The sequence below is a fragment of the Typopeltis vanoorti genome, chromosome 20, assembly GCF_054136105.1.
Source record: "Typopeltis vanoorti isolate ZY-2024b chromosome 20, IOZ_Tvanoo_1.0, whole genome shotgun sequence".
NCBI lineage: Eukaryota > Metazoa > Arthropoda > Arachnida > Uropygi > Thelyphonidae > Typopeltis > Typopeltis vanoorti.
The window spans coordinates 97,747,073-97,766,230 of NC_143568.1; the positions used below are offsets into that span (position 1 = coordinate 97,747,073).

Consider the following 19,158-nt stretch of genomic DNA (forward strand, 5'->3'; position numbering starts at 1 on the left):
ATCCCTGAAGATGTCTCAGTGACAGACAAAATATAGGAAGTATTAAATTCTGTTTTAATCCTTTCTGAGTGCTGTATACAATCCATTAAACCTCCAACATGATGTCCTCACAGCATTTAAGCCTCTACACACGGATTCTAATCATTCATGGTGAAGATATAGCATGCAAATCCAAACAATACGGTAAGTCAAAACTACGACTATCTAGGCAACTAAATAGTCTGGCCTTTTTAAAAAGATGCCAGGATACAAGAGTAATACCCAACTGCTAAAAGCTAAAGATCAACTTTCATTCCAAAAAAGCCCTCTGAATATATAACCGCGGGAACAAATCAGCACTACTCGTGCCACCCTCTCCATGATGAACACCGGCATTGGCTCCTTACAATCATAGCTCTCCGCTGTACTTAACCCTGAACTTTGGTCTATTCTCTCTGGCATCTCAGAAGCTTCTGCACAAAAAGAATTTCAAAAAATAAAAAATAAACATATCAAGAAATATAACCTGTGTAAAGCCAAACCGCAACTGCAAATTCAACCGCTCCAGACAGTTGTTAACCTATCTTCCAAAAGCTCAACGACGATGACGTCAGTGCCCTAAGCCTCGGCCACAATTTCGTGGTCACTCTGAAAGAAGTGCTGGTGCTTGATGTACTGTTTAACATCGAATGTGGGATCTGTCGCTTAGCAACGGAGATAGCAAATAACATCAGACTTGACGTCACCGACATCCTCGCCCGGTCTTCGCCTCCAAAAAGTAATTTATCGTCCACCCAACTCACTGCTCTCATGAAATTAAGGAAAGAAAAAAGTATCATCATCACCAGAACGGATAAGGGTAATGCCACAGTTGTTCTTAATGTCGCGGAATACAATCAAAAAATGGCGATTATCCTCCGAGATCGCTCTACCTACATCAACGCTAGAACACGACCCCACAAAACACAAGTTAAAAAATTAAAAAACTTACTTAAAAAAGTATCTTCCTGGCCTCCAGACATCACAAAAAAAACTCAAACCTTTCTGTTTCTGTCCCCCCCGAATATACGGCTTACCAAAAATCCACAAAAACCCAATTCGCCACTAATGCACCATGCTACAAACTGTCAAAACAGCTGGCCCACTCTCTGACCCCCTTCACTGGACTTTCCACATCCTATATAAAAAACTCTATCCATTTTAAAACCCTCATAGAAAATTTAACCTTAAATAACACAGACATATTGGTAAGCTTTGACATCTCCTCATTGTTTACCAATATTCCCTTAATTGATATTAACACTCTTAGAAAACGTTTTTCCTTCTGATATCTTAGATCACTTTTCCTTTGCCATCAATTCTGGTTATTTTTCTTGGAAGAATAAAATCTACAAGCAGATAGAGGGGGGAACCGCCATGGGTCCCCCCCCCCCTCTCACCTCCTCTTGTCAATTTTTATATGGAAGATTTTGAAAAATGAGCCATAGACTCAGCCCCCTTTCAAACCTTCTATCTGGCTAAGATATGTAGATAATGTGTTCTCTATTTGGCATCATGGCCCAGACACATTAGACTCCTTCCTCAGTCATCTCAACAGCCTACATCCAAGAATCCAGTTTACAATGGAAAAGAACAATTGTTTACCCTTCCTAGACACCTCAGTTGCACGCCTTCCTAACGGTACACTTTCCTTCACTGTATATAGAAAACCCACGCGCACAGGCAGATACATTCACAAGCTCTCCCACCACCACCCCATTCAACAATATAGCATTATTAAAACTCTTACCAAGAGAGCCCACAAAGAACAGTCCTTACAACTGAGCTTGACCATATACACAACACTTTCCTCTCCAATGGCTACAGCGATCACAGTATTAAAAAAATTATTAGTTCCTCCCCCATTTCCCGGTCTTCTCTTCAGAAAGAGTTTAGAAATGCCATCACCATACCCTACATCCGAAAAAATAGCCAAGATTTTAAAAAAGTGCAACCTACACACAGCATTCAAGCCCCACCGCAAACTTCTACCCTTATCCATTCTACAAAAGATCAGCTCCCTCCTCTCTCACTGCCTGGAGTTTATAAAGTATATACACTGTTCCTGTAAGCTGGCATACTTTGGACAGACAGGCAGATCAGCAACCATCTGCCTGGAGGAACATAAGTCATATATCTGCAACCACAACTATGATCAGTCAAGCCTGGCTGACCATGTCTTGGATACAACCCACAGGATCTCATGGAAAAAAAAACACCATGCTCCACCACAGCAAATTCAAAAAAGAGAGGCTATTCTTTGCATCAGCAGCAGCAGCTCTCAGAAATCAACCAAATCTTAATACGGTTGCATTAAGCTTCCTAAGATTTGGGAAACACTTATCACCAGAGGTCCCACCTTACATTCCAGGATACCTACAATGCCTTTAGAGGGCACCCCACCTAGATAGGATTTAGTGTTACCCACATGGTTGGGCTTAGTATTGTGTGGTATTTGTGCATATGTTACATTAGTTTTTTTTGTAATCCCTGAAGATGTCTCAGTGACTGATACCAAATATAGGAAGTATTAAATTCTGTTTTAATCCTTTCTGAGTGCTGTATACAATCTATTAAGCCTCCAACATGATAGTTAATAAAAAATTATGCCAATATTTTCCCTTGGTCACCAAGACATTATCATGGACATAAAGAAATACACTGAGCATGTGAATGCAGATGCATTACCAAGAAACTAAACATGCAAAACTTCACCATTGCAACATATGCCAAATCTTAACAAAGATTTACTATTTGGATATATTCACTAATATTCTGAATAAGCTAACAAAAAATACAGTACTGAACTCACCAGAATAATACTTTTTAACTGTTCAAGAACAACTGTTACTTCTTCTTGAAGAAGCCAATCAAATTCTTGCTGCTGGATAAAAACAATTACTTTTTAATGCAATAAAAACAAATTTCAGTATAATAAAAAAAATTTTAAAATGGCACAATAATCAGCTCAGCTTATGCTTCAACCACAAGTTCTTTCAAAATGTATTTTTTGAAATGTTGCAACCAATTTAATTGTTTATAACCAATAATGATTGATAAATTGCTAACTATATTAAAAAAATCAAGATACCTGATGCATTAAATGCAGTTCTTATATGAAATGAGAATTACACCAAAAAGAAACAAAGTAGATAAGAAAACAACAGATAGATAAGGTATAGGATTTAGAAATGACTGTGGACAGAGAAATGGAATTCATATGTACATAAGAAGTTTTAAAAATAACACAGCAGATTATTATTATGTAGACACCTCCATGGAGCAGCAAGCTGGCTTACAGCTCACATTATGCTTATTCACAAATACACCCTCTAGATAACACAACCCTGCCATGAGAAAAGTATTCTTCTCATTACCTTGCTAACCATACATAGAGTATGGTCAGCAAAGGGTTTTACAACCGAGTTTTATGCGTATATATCTATTAGATATAATTTAACAGAAGACCATGCAAGTTTAAAATAAAAGTAACATTCAAGATAAAGTAACATTTTATTATTTGCTTATATTTACTAATTATTTTAAGCAGACACAAACAATTAAAAACCAATATAAAATTGTTCATTTATTTTTCATGGTATTGATGTAGAACAGAATGATAAGAAAATAATTAATATTTATTAACTGATATTTTGCTGGTATTATATCTAGCATCTTCAGAGCACAAGAACAGTTTGTCACAATACATGAAACAACAACAATTTGGTATAAGAATATATGGAGCACCTAAAATTTACAAACAAGGTACACCCCTATTGCGGATAGTATAAACAGTCCCACATATAAATTTGATAAACATTTAGCTAAATTACTAGCCACTCTCACAAATAATTCTCCCTCCTTTGTTAAAAATTCTGTTCACTTAAAAAGTATTTTGAAAAACCGTATCTTAAAAAATTCAAACAATGATTAGTCTTGATATTACTTCACTATTTACAAATGTACCATTAATCAAAACCCTTGATTTGCTAAAGTCACAGTTTTCTCCAGATATATTTGAACTATTTAAATTTACAGTACAATGCAGGTTATTTTGCATGGAAAGGAAAGATACACAAACAACTAGATGATACAGCTATGGGCTACCCCTTTAGCCAATTTCTATGTAAAACACTTGGAAAAGCTAGCTATGAATACAGACACTCTCAAATATTGATGTGTTTGCTATTTGGCCACATGGTCCAGACACATTGGATACATTTTTAGCACATTTAAATAGCCAACACCCTAAAATAAACTTCACAGCAGAACAGGAAGCTAATGACTGTCTGCCCTTCCTGGATACACTAATCACACAGCTTCCACGTGGTTCCTTATTTTTTTCTGTTTATAGAAAACCTACACACACAGAAGGATATTTGCACAAATAGTCACACAATCATTCAGCTGAACAGTATGGTATCCTGAAAACACTACTTCACAGAGCTAGAGCTATCTGTTCCAATAACAATGCTCTTACTGCTGAACTCACTCATTTCCATCACACCTTCTTAGCCAATGGCTATAATTCCCATAGAATAGAAAAAATCTAAATGCTCCCCCAGAAATTCCCCCCTTCATTCCCTTCCATACAAAGACTGTGCAAAACTGTTACCATCCCATACATTCAAGGCACTTCTGAAGAGATATCTAGAGTGCTTAATAAATATCAGCAACACATCATATTTACACCTTATGTCATAATTGGCAACTTTCATCCATTTACCTAAGGACAATCTCTTCTTTATCACATCCAGGAGTTTATGAAGTGTCCTGTTCTCGTGACCTAGCTTACTATGGACAGAGAGGAAGAACTGTTGACATCTGCCTTGGTGAACATAAAAAAATATATCCAGCACTATCATTATGGCAAGTCGGGTCTAGCAGATCATGTCTTGGATATCCTTCACACAGGATCAAATGGAAGAAAATGAAAGTGCTACCCAGAGGTCATAAGTCAGAAAGATTGTTTTTGGAATCAACAGCAGCTTTAAAACATACTCCAAACCTCAACAAGTATGGCTCTATAAATTTATCAAAATCCGGGAGACAGTCATTTTAAGATCTAATTAATATTTGTTTTCTCTATTTTTCCAACATGCCTAATTAGGACTTTAGTTCCTTGTGTTGTCCGTTACAATTTTTTAAATTAGTCCCACTGTTATACCAAATTGTTGTTTTGTGTACTGTGACAAACTGTCTTTGTGCTCTGAAGATGCTGGATATAATACCAGAGAAATATCAGCAAATAAGTTAATAAATATTAATGATTCTCCTGTCATTCTGTGTTGTCATGAATACCACTTAAACAAATGAACATGTACTGCCAAACCATAAGCCCTTCCATGCATTCAATACAAAATTGGTTTGGGTATAGATACAAGAATGAGAAAACCAGATCTGGAAAATGTGAGCTTCCACAAAGGATGCTATCTCTATGAGAGTAATAATAGCACATTCCAACTGAAGATGACAAAGACCCATATTATTATTATGTGAGACCTCCATGGATTCCAAGGACTCGTGGGAGGGCACTCTGCTCCACTTTATCTACCATCTCAACATACGACTTAATTCTCCGACTACACACAATTAACATCAACACCATCTACCACCCCATCACCATATCCGCACAATAACTTGAAAACAAAGTACTAAAATAAAGAGCCAAAAGGTTTCATTTCGGCAATGCAAAATTATATAAATCAATAAATGGACGCTTGGGCAAGTGATTATATCTTCTATATGGTCTGCTCTAGGGCAACTCATAAATGCCAGCAAGTGTATTCCTGTAGCTCTCTGGTCAACTTTTTTTTATGAAACTCATAGTTTCTACATTTGGCTTTGAAATAATGCTAGATTTAATATTTGCTTGATTTATAAAAACTTGAAAACAATCCTATTATCTTATAGCTTCTTCAAATTTAAGTCTGTTTAAATTTAAAATCCTGTAAGATCTTCCTACACCATCCAAAACTAAAGAAAATTGCTTTAATATCCAAATCAAGTCTAGTTAGGTTGGGATGGTGTACAAAGAAACACCTTATGATATTCTTTAAACAAATGTGTAAATTTGAAGAAGCTACAATAAAAATGGATTGTTTGTAATGGGACTGTAATTGGATTGTAGTTATCATGGTGGTCCTTAGCCAACGCATGATCTAGTTTATAAGTACTGATATCCATGTGTGAAACTGATTATAATCCACGTTTTTTCCTTTCTCATTTCTGCAGAATGGTGAAGTTGATCCACAGTAATTTAAAATGCATGAATAAAGAATCCTATAAATTCCTGAAAGAAACCATGGACCTTATTAATAGATGAAAGAAAGAAGCTAACTTCTAAAATGGAGAAAAGCAGAATGATTAATTTTATTTGTTTGCGAAAAATATCTGAGAACAGATCAGCTATAAAGCTGATCTGTTCTCAGATATTTTTCAAATAAAGGACAGTTTAATGCATTTTTTATTGTGTTTTTTTCAAGTTCATTTTTTTTAATGTTCGTTATTTTTTTATTTTTTATTTTTTTATGTATTATATTCACTCAATGAGTCAGGGTTTTAATAATACCAAGTTTCTAATTAACTTTATTACGGAATCACTATGAGCATATCTTCCTAAAACATGTTCACAATGAGATTTTCTGTAAAATGAAGCCAAGAAAGTCACCAGGAAACTACTTTATTAAATAATCAAGGAATGATAATGAAGTATTAGATTCTTTTTATTATCCGGTTTTTCCATATCTTTTTTTTTTTTTTTATATATATATGATTTTCTAGTAAATATTTTCTCCCAAAGTGGTTGCTGATTTCATTCTCTAGATCAGTGTTTCTTAACAGGTGGTCCGCGACGATGGGACAAGTGGTCCGCAAGCAGACTTAAATTAAATAAATAAATATATATTTTTTAATTATCCAAACAAAACAAATTAAAATTGAATAAGTAAAAATTATTGAAATCAAATGGAGACTTAAAAATACCAACAAATAGCGTCAGAATGTTCAAAGGCGGAAGCAATAAAACTATATTGTTGTTCACTTCACCCATCTTTTGTTATTCGTTATTCTTCCCCTAAATTTGTAGCGATTATTCATTCAATTGTATTCAGTTATTTTCTAGTAAATATTTTCTCCCAAAGTGGTTGCTGATTTCATTCTCTAGATCAGTGTTTCTCAACAGGTGGTCCATGACAATGGGACAGATGGTCCGCAAGAAGACTTAAATTAAATAAATAAATATATATTTTTTAATTATCCAAACAAAACAATTTAAAATTGAATATGTAAAAATTATTGAAATCAAATATAGACTTAAAAAAACCAACAAATAGCATCAGAATGTTCAAAGGAAGAAGCAATAAAACTATATTGTTGTTCACTTCACCCCTCTTTTGTTATTCGTTATTCTGCCCCTAAATTTGTAGCCAGCAGAATGATGAATAATAAAAGAGGGGTGAAGTGAACAACAATACAGTTTTATTGCTTCTGCCTTCCCTTGCTATTTTGTCAGATTTCAAGTGAACATCTGTTATCCACATTTCAACCAATTGCTTGTTGTTTATTGATTTTTATTATTGAAGGTTTCCCTCCTTCAACCAAGGCTCAATATATCTTCAGAAGTGCTAAGTGATACTTGGATAAAGTGTGTAGTGAGTTAACTCAGTATTTATATATTTTTCCAAAAAGTTTTTTAATAATGGAAAGTGGCTTAGAACTAAGACTTTGAAAAGAAGAGCAAATAAAACAGGTGATGCTAACCCTAATTGTGATACACGTGTTGTAACGGTGAGTAAATCTAATACTATTAAAGTAGAAGAAACAAGCAGTTCAAAAAAAAAAAAAAAAATGCAGTAGGAAATATAACAGTTCATATTTGGAATTAGGGTTTACTTGGTGTGGAGATGAAAGTGAACAGGAACCTCAATGTGTTTTGTATTATGAAGTGTTGTCGAACGAGTGCATGAAACCTGCAAAACTCCGACGACATTTAGAAACTAAACATTGTGATGTGAAAATAAGTCAATTGAATTTTTTCAGCAACGCTTAGGGATATTAAATCATGGGAAAGATATAGTTTCGGCCTTGAGTTCGATTAATAGCAAGGCACTGGAAGCATCCTATCTCTTAAGTTTGCACATAGCGAAAACAGGGAAACTTCATTCTATCGGGGAAAATTTACTACTTTTAGCTATAAAAGATGTGGTAAAAACTGTGTTTGACAACAAGTTACTAAAAGATGTTGATTTGATTCTTCTTTCAAATGACACTGTCAGTTGCAGAATTAATGATATGGCAGGTGACATAGAATCTCATTAATCAAAAGATTTAAGATGAGCCCTTATTATGTGTTACAAATTGATGAGACTACTGATGTTACAAATCATGCACAGTTAATATGCTATGTAAGATATGCATATGATAACAACATTCATGATGATATTCTGTTTTGTAGAACTTTGCCATCCCGAACAACTGGAAAAGAAATATTTCACACTCTCAATAATTACATAATACACAAAGGGATCCAGTGGAGAAAATGTATAGGCTTCTATTCGGATGGAACTCGCACCCTTACAGGCAGGCATAGTGGGGTTGTTTCTATGGTCAAGGAAGTAGCTCCGGATATGAATTGGGTACATTGTTTCATACATGGGGAAGCGTTAGCCTCAAAAGGAATGCCACCAGAATTTAAAACTGTGCTATACAATGCTGTAAAGCTAGTTAATTTTATTAAAGCTTGACCATTAAATAACAGGTTATTTTTCAATACTCTGCAATGAAAATGGGCAGTGAATATATACAATGTTTGCTTCATTCTGAAATTTGCTGGCTTTCCAGGGGCAAAGTACTAATTATTTTATTAGGTTATTGCAATTAAGGCACGAAGTTTTATTATTTGTAAATGAACATAATTCTGATTTTGCATCACTCCTTGTTGACGAAGCATGGTTATCAACACTATCCTATCTTTCAGACATGTTTTTCAAAATTAAATGAACTAAATCTCTCTCTTCAGGGAAATTCTTTAACTGGTTTGATGCCTATGACAAAATAAAGGCATACGAAAAAAAAAATGGTTTTATGGATTAATTATGTAAAAGACAGACAATTTGCACCTTTTTAGTGGAAAATTATATTTTTGTTGATTCTTAGTTTCTGAAAAGAACTTTTGTGACCACCTCAAAAATCTGAAATGGAATTTTGAAACATATTTTCCGAATAACTTTTATAAGAAATTTCTGTGGGTTCGCGATCCATTTCAGGCTTGCAGTCATGAAAAAGACCTTTCGTTATCGAAAGCAGAACAGTTAATTGAGCTTTCAAGTGACAGTGGACTTAAAATGCAATTCTGTGATCTTGGTTTGGCTCGATTTTGGATCTAGCCTTCAGTGAGAAGTGAATTTCCCGAATTATCTCACGAAGCATTGAAAATCGTCATGTAGGTTTCTACAACCTATCTTTGTGAGAAAAGACTTTCATCGCTCTTTCAAATAAAAACAAATACAGAAATCGTCTTGGTGTGTGTGTGTGCCAATCTTCGACTGAAGTTAACCAATATTGAGCCAGATATCCAGCAACTCTGCAAGGGCCGAGAAGCTCACCCATCTCATTAAAAGTAAGTAGTAACATAATTATATCATATTATTTATTTGTTTAATAAAAATTAAAACTTTGTTCAATGATGATACATTTTTAATTGTTTACTTCCAATTTAATTAATTATGTTTCTATATGTATTCAAAACATGCTTTTAAATTTATTATGTTATAAATGGCACAGTTTTTCCGAAACGTTGGTAATTCCTGCATAGGTTTTTAAAAAAATTACAAAAAGTCAAAACGATGTATAGGGAAATAAAGTAAAAACACTATGTTTATTTTTGAAGTAAAATTTTAATTCCAACATTCTAAAATGTTATTTTTCTTGCTTTCTGTTCGCAAAATCGATGACATTGTTGAAATCTATTTCATCACTCAGTTGCTGTTTTATAGACAGTATGGCAAGATTTCTTAAACGCCAAAAAAGTGCCGCACGGGACATATCGCCAGCATCCCCACAGCTATGCCTCTGTAACTTAGTGGTCTGTAGAATTGTTTTAGACATTTTGATGGTCCTTGGGCTTAGAAAGGTTAAGAAACGCTGCTCGAGATCATGTGTTTGCAGCTTTATCATCTGAAATTAACCAGGAATTAACAAATTCCTGGATAATATCAATTGCATATGTTTCTATATGAAAATGAATCCAATGATTTTTTATTGGATTATTTAACTAGTTCCCTCCTTCCAGTTTACAGAACACCCACAGTTATTAAACTTTAAAGTTGCCATCTGACAAGGACTCAGATATTCTTCTGGATGGAATTATTAAATATATGAACACCTTTTGGGTTAGCAAAAGAAAAAACAATGTATGTGAAAGAGATTTCTGAGCAAAAGGCACTCAGAGAAGATGAGTGCCTTTTGCTCAGAATTAAATAAACAATCACGATCTTAGGAAATGGGAAAAAGTATAACAAGAATGTGTTGCTATGATTCCTGACTGCCAAAAGTGATTAAATAAAGCTATCTGTGACAAAGTCAATCTTGGATTCTGAAAGGGATTTAGATGAAAATTAGTAATATAAAGTTGCTGAAATAATCCTTGAGGAAGCAGAAGCAGCATTAAGTTAAACTGTCAATCATTTTTAATATATGCCAGTGAATAAGAATGTAGCATTCACTGCATGAAGAGATTATATTTTATTTGTGAATGAAAATAATTTCAGGGATTCTGCAAGTACCTCCATAGTGCAATTGGAAGAATGACAGTACACTGCACCTTTTAATTAGAAAAGGACTAAGTTTGATTCTCGTTGTGATAAGAGGAATCTTCATATGCTTTTTTTTTCCAGTGAAGATGAGTTAGCTGATCTCATACAAAGGTAGCAGGGCTTTTTTTTCCCCAGAAATGCAAGTTTTTCATCCCACACACAAACAAATCGGTCATGAGAACACACACAATTTACAGACAAAAAATATTAGTGGTGGTGGTGGTGGTGGCAGGTAGTAGATGGTGTTGTGTGTAAATAATGATAGTAGTGATGTTCTGTGTAGTTGATGGATTAAGTGGTGGAGACAGAGAATTCTAAAGAAGGAAATACCCTTCCTTGATAAGTCCTTGAACTCCTTGGAGGTGTCACATAATAATAATGATATTCACCATCAATTTCCTTTCACACACACACACACACATGCACACAAAAGGCAGAAGAGCCTATGGTAAACAGATGTGTGAGGGCAGGGTCTGGAATATAATAATCTGTTGATATTCTTCTTGAATGCTAAAGATTATAGTCCTTTGGAAATGCTTCATGAGGAAGAAGCATTTCCAAAGCAATTCCACACAATTGAAGTGGAAGGAATGAAAGATGACTGAGAGTAGCAGGTTCAGTGAGTATGCAGTTTGACTGTAAAAGGATGCTGAGGCTGTACAATTAGTTCCTGTAGATCTGGAAGAAATATGAGGCATAATGGATGCTAGTTGTCACAGTTCTCACAGCATAGTTTCACATTTTGAAGAATGAGGAAGAATGATATTGGCCAGTTTAGCAGATCATCAGGTAGGAAAATACTCTACAGAATATATAAGAGAGAAACAAAATGTCAATCAGAGAAAGTGATTTGTATGGATGAGAAGTAGAGTGTTGAATGGAAAGTCCACCAATTCTATTTATTTATTTATTTCGAGAATGAATAAATAGGTAAGACGTGTGTGTGCCAGGAGAGGCTAGAGGTGCAAATCAGCCCAAGAAGAGAAATCCAATCATTCAAATTAAGTGGACATTGAATCCAACATTATTTTAAATGCCAAGTAGAGAAACTACAAGAGTTTCATGCCAAATATAGAAACTATAAAAGTTTCAGCAGATCCAAGCATAAGCAAACTTTTCATGAAAGGAGCAAGTTGTAGTAAAGGTGGAGTAAGCTCTGATCACTATCCTTAGTATTTCCCATAATGTAAAACACATCTTCTAGCAGACATGTATGATGTTATACATTATGGGGGGGGGGGTTCACTATCCAGACTGGTTTCGACCTTTGTTGAGGTCTCATCAGTGGGGGGCCAGACCCAGATGTAAATACTCAATAACCTCAACAAAGGTCGAAACCATTCTGGATAGTGAACCCCCCCCCCCCATAATGTATAACATCATACATGTCTGCTAGAAGATGTGTTTTACATTATGGGAAATACTAAGGATAGTGATCAGTTCTTGCTCCACCTTTACTACGAGTTGTCCCTGTCATGAAAGGTCTGCTTACACCTGGATCTGCCGAAACTTTTATAGTTTCTATATTCGGCACGAAACTCGTGTAGTTTCTCTATTCAGCTTTGAAATAATGTTGGATTCAATATCCACTTAATTTGAATAATTTTGCATCGCCGAAATGAAGCCTTTTGGCTCTCTTTTTTCAGAAATCCTATCATTTGTAGAAATGAGTATTATCAAGAGTAAGGGGATGGATGTGAAATCTTTCTTGCAAGAAATAAGAGAGGATTGTTTTGGTGGCATTGAAGATAATGATTCCTCTAGTCAGAGACCAAAAACATGGAACTTTTTTTTTTTCAAGCTGCTTCAAGTATAGGTAAAACCTGCGTATGACTGAAAGAATGTAATCTATAAAACTTGGTGGTTAACAAGAAAAGAGATGTATTAGTTATTGAATAAATTAATCCACAGGAAATTATCTATACAATTGGAGAAAGAAGAGACTAAGATACCAAACCTGGAAACTGCATAGACAGAAGGGAAGGAACATTCAATTTTTTTTTCTCCCCATAGCATTGATATAATGTACTTTGGGAGACAATAAATATGCATGTTGTATGATGACAAGCAATGGTAGTTATAATGTACTTTGGGAGACAATAAATATGCATGTTGTATGATGACAAGCAATGGTAGTTAAGGTGGTACTCCTATCCTCCCAACTTCATGGAGGTCAGATTTCTTTATAAACAGGTTCAAGCATGCTATGTTAAGTTGCAATAAATTCTGAAAAAACCTGAAGTATAATTATGCATCACTGGTTACTGTGCTGTTTCTCCTCAGTCAAATTCACCTTATATATATAACACTTTCTTTTCTTAATATTAATTATTAACTCTTTTAGTCTTTCCTCCTTATTTAGTCTTTTTTTTCTTCTTTTTTGGTCTTTCTGTGCTATACTTATCAGATCATGTCTCTGTACTTCCTTATATAGCTGAGAGTAAATCCCCCCCCCCCAAAAAAAATGAAGTGGGGAGAACTGCAATGAATGACACTGAGAAAAATTAAAAGTGAAGTCAGCTGAAGATGTTTAAAATTAGACATGTGAAGAAATTACTGGTGCTATCATGCATGAAAGAGAGAAAGTTACTATAGAAGAGGAGGTTTCAAAGATAATCAAATGGCTTTGTATGAAGATTTGGTTGTTAATGATGAAGAGAATAAAAGGGAACATAAGACTTTTTCTAATGACATAATGAAATGAATAACTGAGATTGTGTGGAAGGAATAAACAGGCATCATTGTCACAGTTAGCAGTTGTTGTTATCAGCATAAATGACCACTCAAAAGGTACGGGAAGAAAAAAAAGGATACAGAAAGGAATTTGAAATAAGCATTCTGGATTGGTTTGGTTTATCTGGATTCACAATTGAAACCACTCAAGCTCTGAGGCTAGTGTTATGTCTGTTAATTGTGTGTGTTCTAATGGCTGGTTTGCCTGCTTTGTGGATGAAAACCAAAGTTTCCGGGAAGGAAAACCCTGCCACCTCCACATGAGTCCAGCTAACTCACCTTCAGTTGAAAAAGCTCTGATAAAGGTTCTTCACATCCTAAATGGGATTCAAACCTAGGTCTTTCCAACCAAAGGGTCAAAAAAACCTACAAAGGTTTCCAACATTCTGGCAAATGAAAGATAACAGCATAAGTGAAAAAGAGGTTTATGCATTAACTAAATGTAACAAATGTTACGTTAACTAAATGTAACAATGCTATTACTATTGGCTGGGTTGCGTGAGGCAAAAGGTGTGCAGTGCAATTCACAAGTGCATGGAGTGAATTTGAAGGGAAGCTGGGATAGTTTAAGAGAAATGAACTAGATATAAATGGATTGGGTGCCAGACATTTGGAATGACTGCTGTGTGTGTGTGTGTGTGTGTGTGTGTGAGAGAGAGAGAGAGAGCATAAGAGGTAGGGTGTGGAAGTTCAGGAGAAAGGTGAATGCAAAGGTAAGCGAGATTATGACAGAACAAAGTGAAAGAATGCATCAGAGTGAAGTAATGAATAGGTATAAGAGAGACGTTTATCCATTCAGTACTTCAGGAGGTAAAAAAAGACTGATCAGTATGTGTGAGAGAGAGAATGTACAAAGGTGTGGTATTGAGACTATAGCAACTAAGGTGAAGAGAGAGAGGTGTGATATTGAGACTATAGCAAGTATGGTAGAGAGAGAGAGAGAATAGATAGAGATGGCCTCAAAATGGAGAAAGTACAAAAGAATAATGACATAAGTGCAACTTATAGGATACATTTGCAGACCAATGCAAGATGTCGGAAATATGGATAATGAGTTTGTGATACCAAATGCATCAGTTTGCCCAAGATTCACTGGCATATATAGAAAAAGGATGATATTAAGGCAAGAACAGAAATGGAAGGATTAAATCCTCAAAGAAGATAGAAAGCTGGAAGATACTGCTTGCTAATGATTAAACAGTCACATGTGTGCCACAGCAGAAAATTATATTTTATAAATATTTCATCTTACATATCACAAAACCTCATCAATGAGAGCAAAGAACAATAAGAAATTTGAAAAATAGAACAGTACAAAAATAGATAAGCCAAATTTGAATCCCTCTGTACATGTAGTTATTTATTAATTTCAAAGTTATTTGGTTGTAAATGATAATTAATTAAATTATTTATTAACTTAACTGAATATAACAATTTCCCAAATTTTGGAATGGTAAAGAACTCGTTACTATTAAGGTCTGATTGATAAAGTAGAAATTCAGTATGTTCTTTAAATAGTCATTCATATCTGTAAATAGACCTGTACAAAAGTTTTGTTTTTCCACTGGATCTTATGGTTCGCATTTTCAGTTCCATGCTATGCCAGGCTAGATTTATAGTTTGATGAGTAGGATGTGGTGTTGATGTTCAGAAATATATTTATTGACTGAACATTCTGTTTCATGCTGGAAACTCCAAAACTGTTTATGATTGTAGAACTATGACTACTCAGATTGTACGTGAAAAATGACAATATATAAGACAGTTTTGAGATTATTTCATATAGGACTGAAATAAGAGTTTATTTGACAGGATTCTGGAAATGCAGAGGCCAAGGACCACAAAATGTTTAGACAAACTGGTTAGGAAAGTACAAATATGACAATGACCCTAATCATAGGAATACAGACTTGAAAGAGGAGATGATGTACAAAAGTAGAGTGTGAATATCTACAGCTTTGGAGGGATCTTAGACAATAATCAAAGGTTTCAGTTTTGGATTTGTTAATAGCCACAGAGGAGATAGATATGAATGAGATAATAACACTGCCACTGGTCAATGAGCAATCAAGAGTTACTGACCTAGAAGGTGGCCAAAGCTGAAGGTTTCAGACAAAAAAAAAAGTGAAACAATAAGGTGTAATATAAACTGGAAAAAAAATCCATATTTAACTCCCATCAAAATCATGAAATGATAAGCTGCAAGGAAAAGCAATTCATAGAACACTGACTAAAACATCTAACACAAACAACATACAACTGTATACTAAATAGTCAGTCAGGCAAATAAATAAGATAGGAGTAAAGTGGCTGAAAAACAAAGTTATACAAGCAGTGAGTAAAAGATTGTTATGGAAGAGATAGAGATAACAGGCAGTTAGATAGCACATGATAATACAATAGCCATGAGAAGTTCTATATGTGGGCAGGTATGGCATCATCTTATGAAACCAATATAATGCCATGGGTTGTAATGTAATTTTTCTGTAAATTGCATATTCTCCTGACTGGTTTGCCTGATTGTGGGACAAAAAAAAAAAGAAAAAAAAAAAAGGTTTATGAGAGGAAAGCCCTGCCACCTCCATATAAGACCAGCTAACACACCTTTAATTGAAAAGCCCTGATAAAGGCTCTTTGCATACTAGATGGGATTCAAGTCCAGGTCCTTCCAACCAAAGAGCATTGTTGAAACCAAATGATCTATGAAGGATACAGTAGGCAGTTATCAAATGCATAAGGTATAGAAGAGGAAGAAAAAGTGCAATACAAAAAGAGACAATTGGCAGTCAGGCAGAACAGAATTCAAGAGAGTTCTGCTATGTGGAAAGCAAAAAGAAGAATAATTATGAAAAGATTACACTTCAAGACAGTGTAGTAGAATTATATAATACGTATCGTATCAGTGGTTCTAACAGGCACTTAAGCACCCACAATCTCCCAATTATTCCTGGACTTCTCAACCATAATTTAAGGATAAAGTGGTTAGCCCTAAGCTTTCCTAAAGTGTCCTATGTCTGTAGATGCGCGTGTTCACAGAGTCAGTTTGCCTGTTCTGGGGAATGAAAAACCCAAGTTTTTGAATGAAAAAATCCCTTACCTCTGCATGAGACCAGCTAACTCACCTTTAGTCAAAAGAGACACCAGATAAAGGTTCCTCACATCTTAGATGGGAATCAAACTCAGGTCTTTCCAACCAAAGGACTTTGTCTAAACTGACTGAGCTATGGAGGCTTTATATAATACATATAATACGTGCTCTGTCAATTTATTTCCTACTGGTGTGAACGATGACACAACACTCAGAAGGAAACAAATGCTACAAGAACTAGTGCATGAACCTGAGATGTACAAAGTAAGCTACATCAACATCTAATCTCCTTTGTTCATCTCAAGTTCATTCACTTCTAGTTGTTGTAAAGCTTGCCTTCCTTCTTAGTACTGCATGCAATGGGGGGGGGGGGATATTTTTAGGGACTATGACAAGAGCTAAAGTATTGGAGAGACTAGTTAGGATTAAAATATGGTATATGGCAGATAGACATACGATTCTATGTGAAAATCAGCACATTGTAAAGATTAGTCCCCTCGACCTGACTGTTTAATGAAAGTCTTAGAACAAGGAAGATACTAAAGAATTAAAAGAGGACAAAACAGCGCACAAAAGTTGTGCTAAGACACTTCAAGTCACAATTACAGAGCAGTCTATATGTTTCATGGTTAAAGATTGAAGAGATTAGTTAGGTTCAGAATTTGTATTGGGCTAATAGACATAGGATTCTATGTGAAAGTCAGCACATTATAAAGATTATTGATGTTGAAAGTTTATTTTTCACTTGGTTAGAGTATAATAAATTTAGTTTAATCCTTTATCCAAGTGTGAGCAAACAAAGTTTGCGCCTGAAAGTATCTTCAGGACTGGTGTAAGGTGGTACAACAACAGGGCACTCCTTGCAAAGGTGGAGCAAGCTACCAACATTCCTATCTCAGTATCTCCTATAATGCAAAACACATCTCCTTGCGAATATGTCTAATGTTATGCATTAAGGGAAGGGCCACAACCCAGACTAGTTTCGGCCTTTATTGAGGTCTCTTCGGTGGGAGCCCATTTGGCAACTCCTATAGGTAGAGATGACCTGCTAACGCTTCTGCCTGGTATCTCTACTTGGGCCTGGCTCCCACTGAAGAGACCTCAATAAAGGTCGAAACTAGTCTGGGTTGTGGCCCTTCCCTTAATGCATAACATTAGACATATCCGCAAGGAGATGTGTCTTGCATTATGGGAGATACTGAGATAGGAGTGTTGGTAGCTTGCTCCACCTTTGCAAGGAGTTCCCTGGTGTTGTACCACCTTACCCCAGTCCTGAAGATACGTTCAGGCGCAAACTTTGTTTGCTCACACTTGGATAAAGGATTAAACTAAATTTATTATACTCTAACCAAGTGAATTCTTGGTTAGAGTATAATATATTTAGAGTTATTTAGTTAGAGTATAATATATTCTCTAAATCCAGAGTAATTTATTAAAAAAGGGTGGCACACCATTTGGCAACTCCTATAGGTAGAGATGACCTGCTAATGCTTCTGCCTGGTATCTCCACTTGGGCCTGGCTCCCACTGAAGAGACCTCAATAAAGGTCAAAACTAGTCTGGGTTGTGGCCCTTCCCTTAATGCATAACATTAGACATATCTGCAAGGAGATGTGTTTTGCATTATGGGAGATACTGAGATAGGAGTGTTGATAGCTTGCTCCACCTTTGCAAGGAGTGCCCTGGTGTTGTACCACCTTAACCCAGTCCTGAAGATACTTTCAGGTGCAAACTTTGTTTGCTCACACTTGGATAAAGGATTAAGCTAAATTTATTATATTATAAAGATTAGATCTCACTTTTCTGTGGGAAAAAAAAAAGACAATTGTGCTAGATAAAGAGATTTGTATACTGATATTTTTGGACTTGTCAAAAGCATCTAACAGGCTGCAGCATGGCAAGTTTGTTTACAAGTTGAAGGAGACACCATATGTAGGTATGGGTGGGATTGTCCGAGAAAATGAGAGTCACCATGGAGTCAAACAGGTTTCTGTTCTTGGACAGCTATTTGTTATCGTTAATTTATTTGTTAATGATATTTCATGTAGCCTGGTAGAGAATATTCAGATGGTGATGCAATACTGGGAAGAGAAGTGATGGTGATAATCACCATCCCTTCAAGAAAATTTAAATGAACACTGTCATCTTTCAAGAAAATTTAAATGAACAATGACATCTGTCCAAGTGAATTATCATTCACTTGGACAGATGAGTGGGGTTGTCATTTATATCTTAATAAATCTTAAACTGAAGCTGGTCATTAGCAACAAGGATGTCTATAATTGTCTTTGGGTGTGAGAGGACTATCATCATCCAGTATGAAACTACTGCCCTGCTTATCAGAGGCCTGCTTGAAGTAGCTTCAAAAATATCCATTTTTGGTGTGAAGGGTTTCCAGAGTTTTAAAAAAAATAATTAAAATTATAATATAATGATAAAAATCAAATAAAAAATATAAAAATGTAATCTTATAGGTTTACAACCCTTTGGAAGTAGAAGTCGCATA

General features: G+C 35.3%; 1 protein-coding gene across 2 annotated transcripts in view; it reads right to left on the bottom strand.

Annotated features, from left to right (window-relative positions):
* rogdi (rogdi atypical leucine zipper) overlaps positions 1–19,158 on the bottom strand; it is a 171,365-nt gene that overhangs the window by 136,471 nt on the left and 15,736 nt on the right. The window contains exon 2 of one of the 2 annotated variants that reach the window (XM_090410250.1): positions 2,831–2,902. In XM_090410250.1, the coding sequence (XP_090266376.1) occupies positions 2,831–2,902 (72 nt within the window). The remainder of the gene's footprint in view (positions 1–2,830; positions 2,903–19,158) is intronic. The other variant, XM_090410251.1, reaches the window with a different exon arrangement.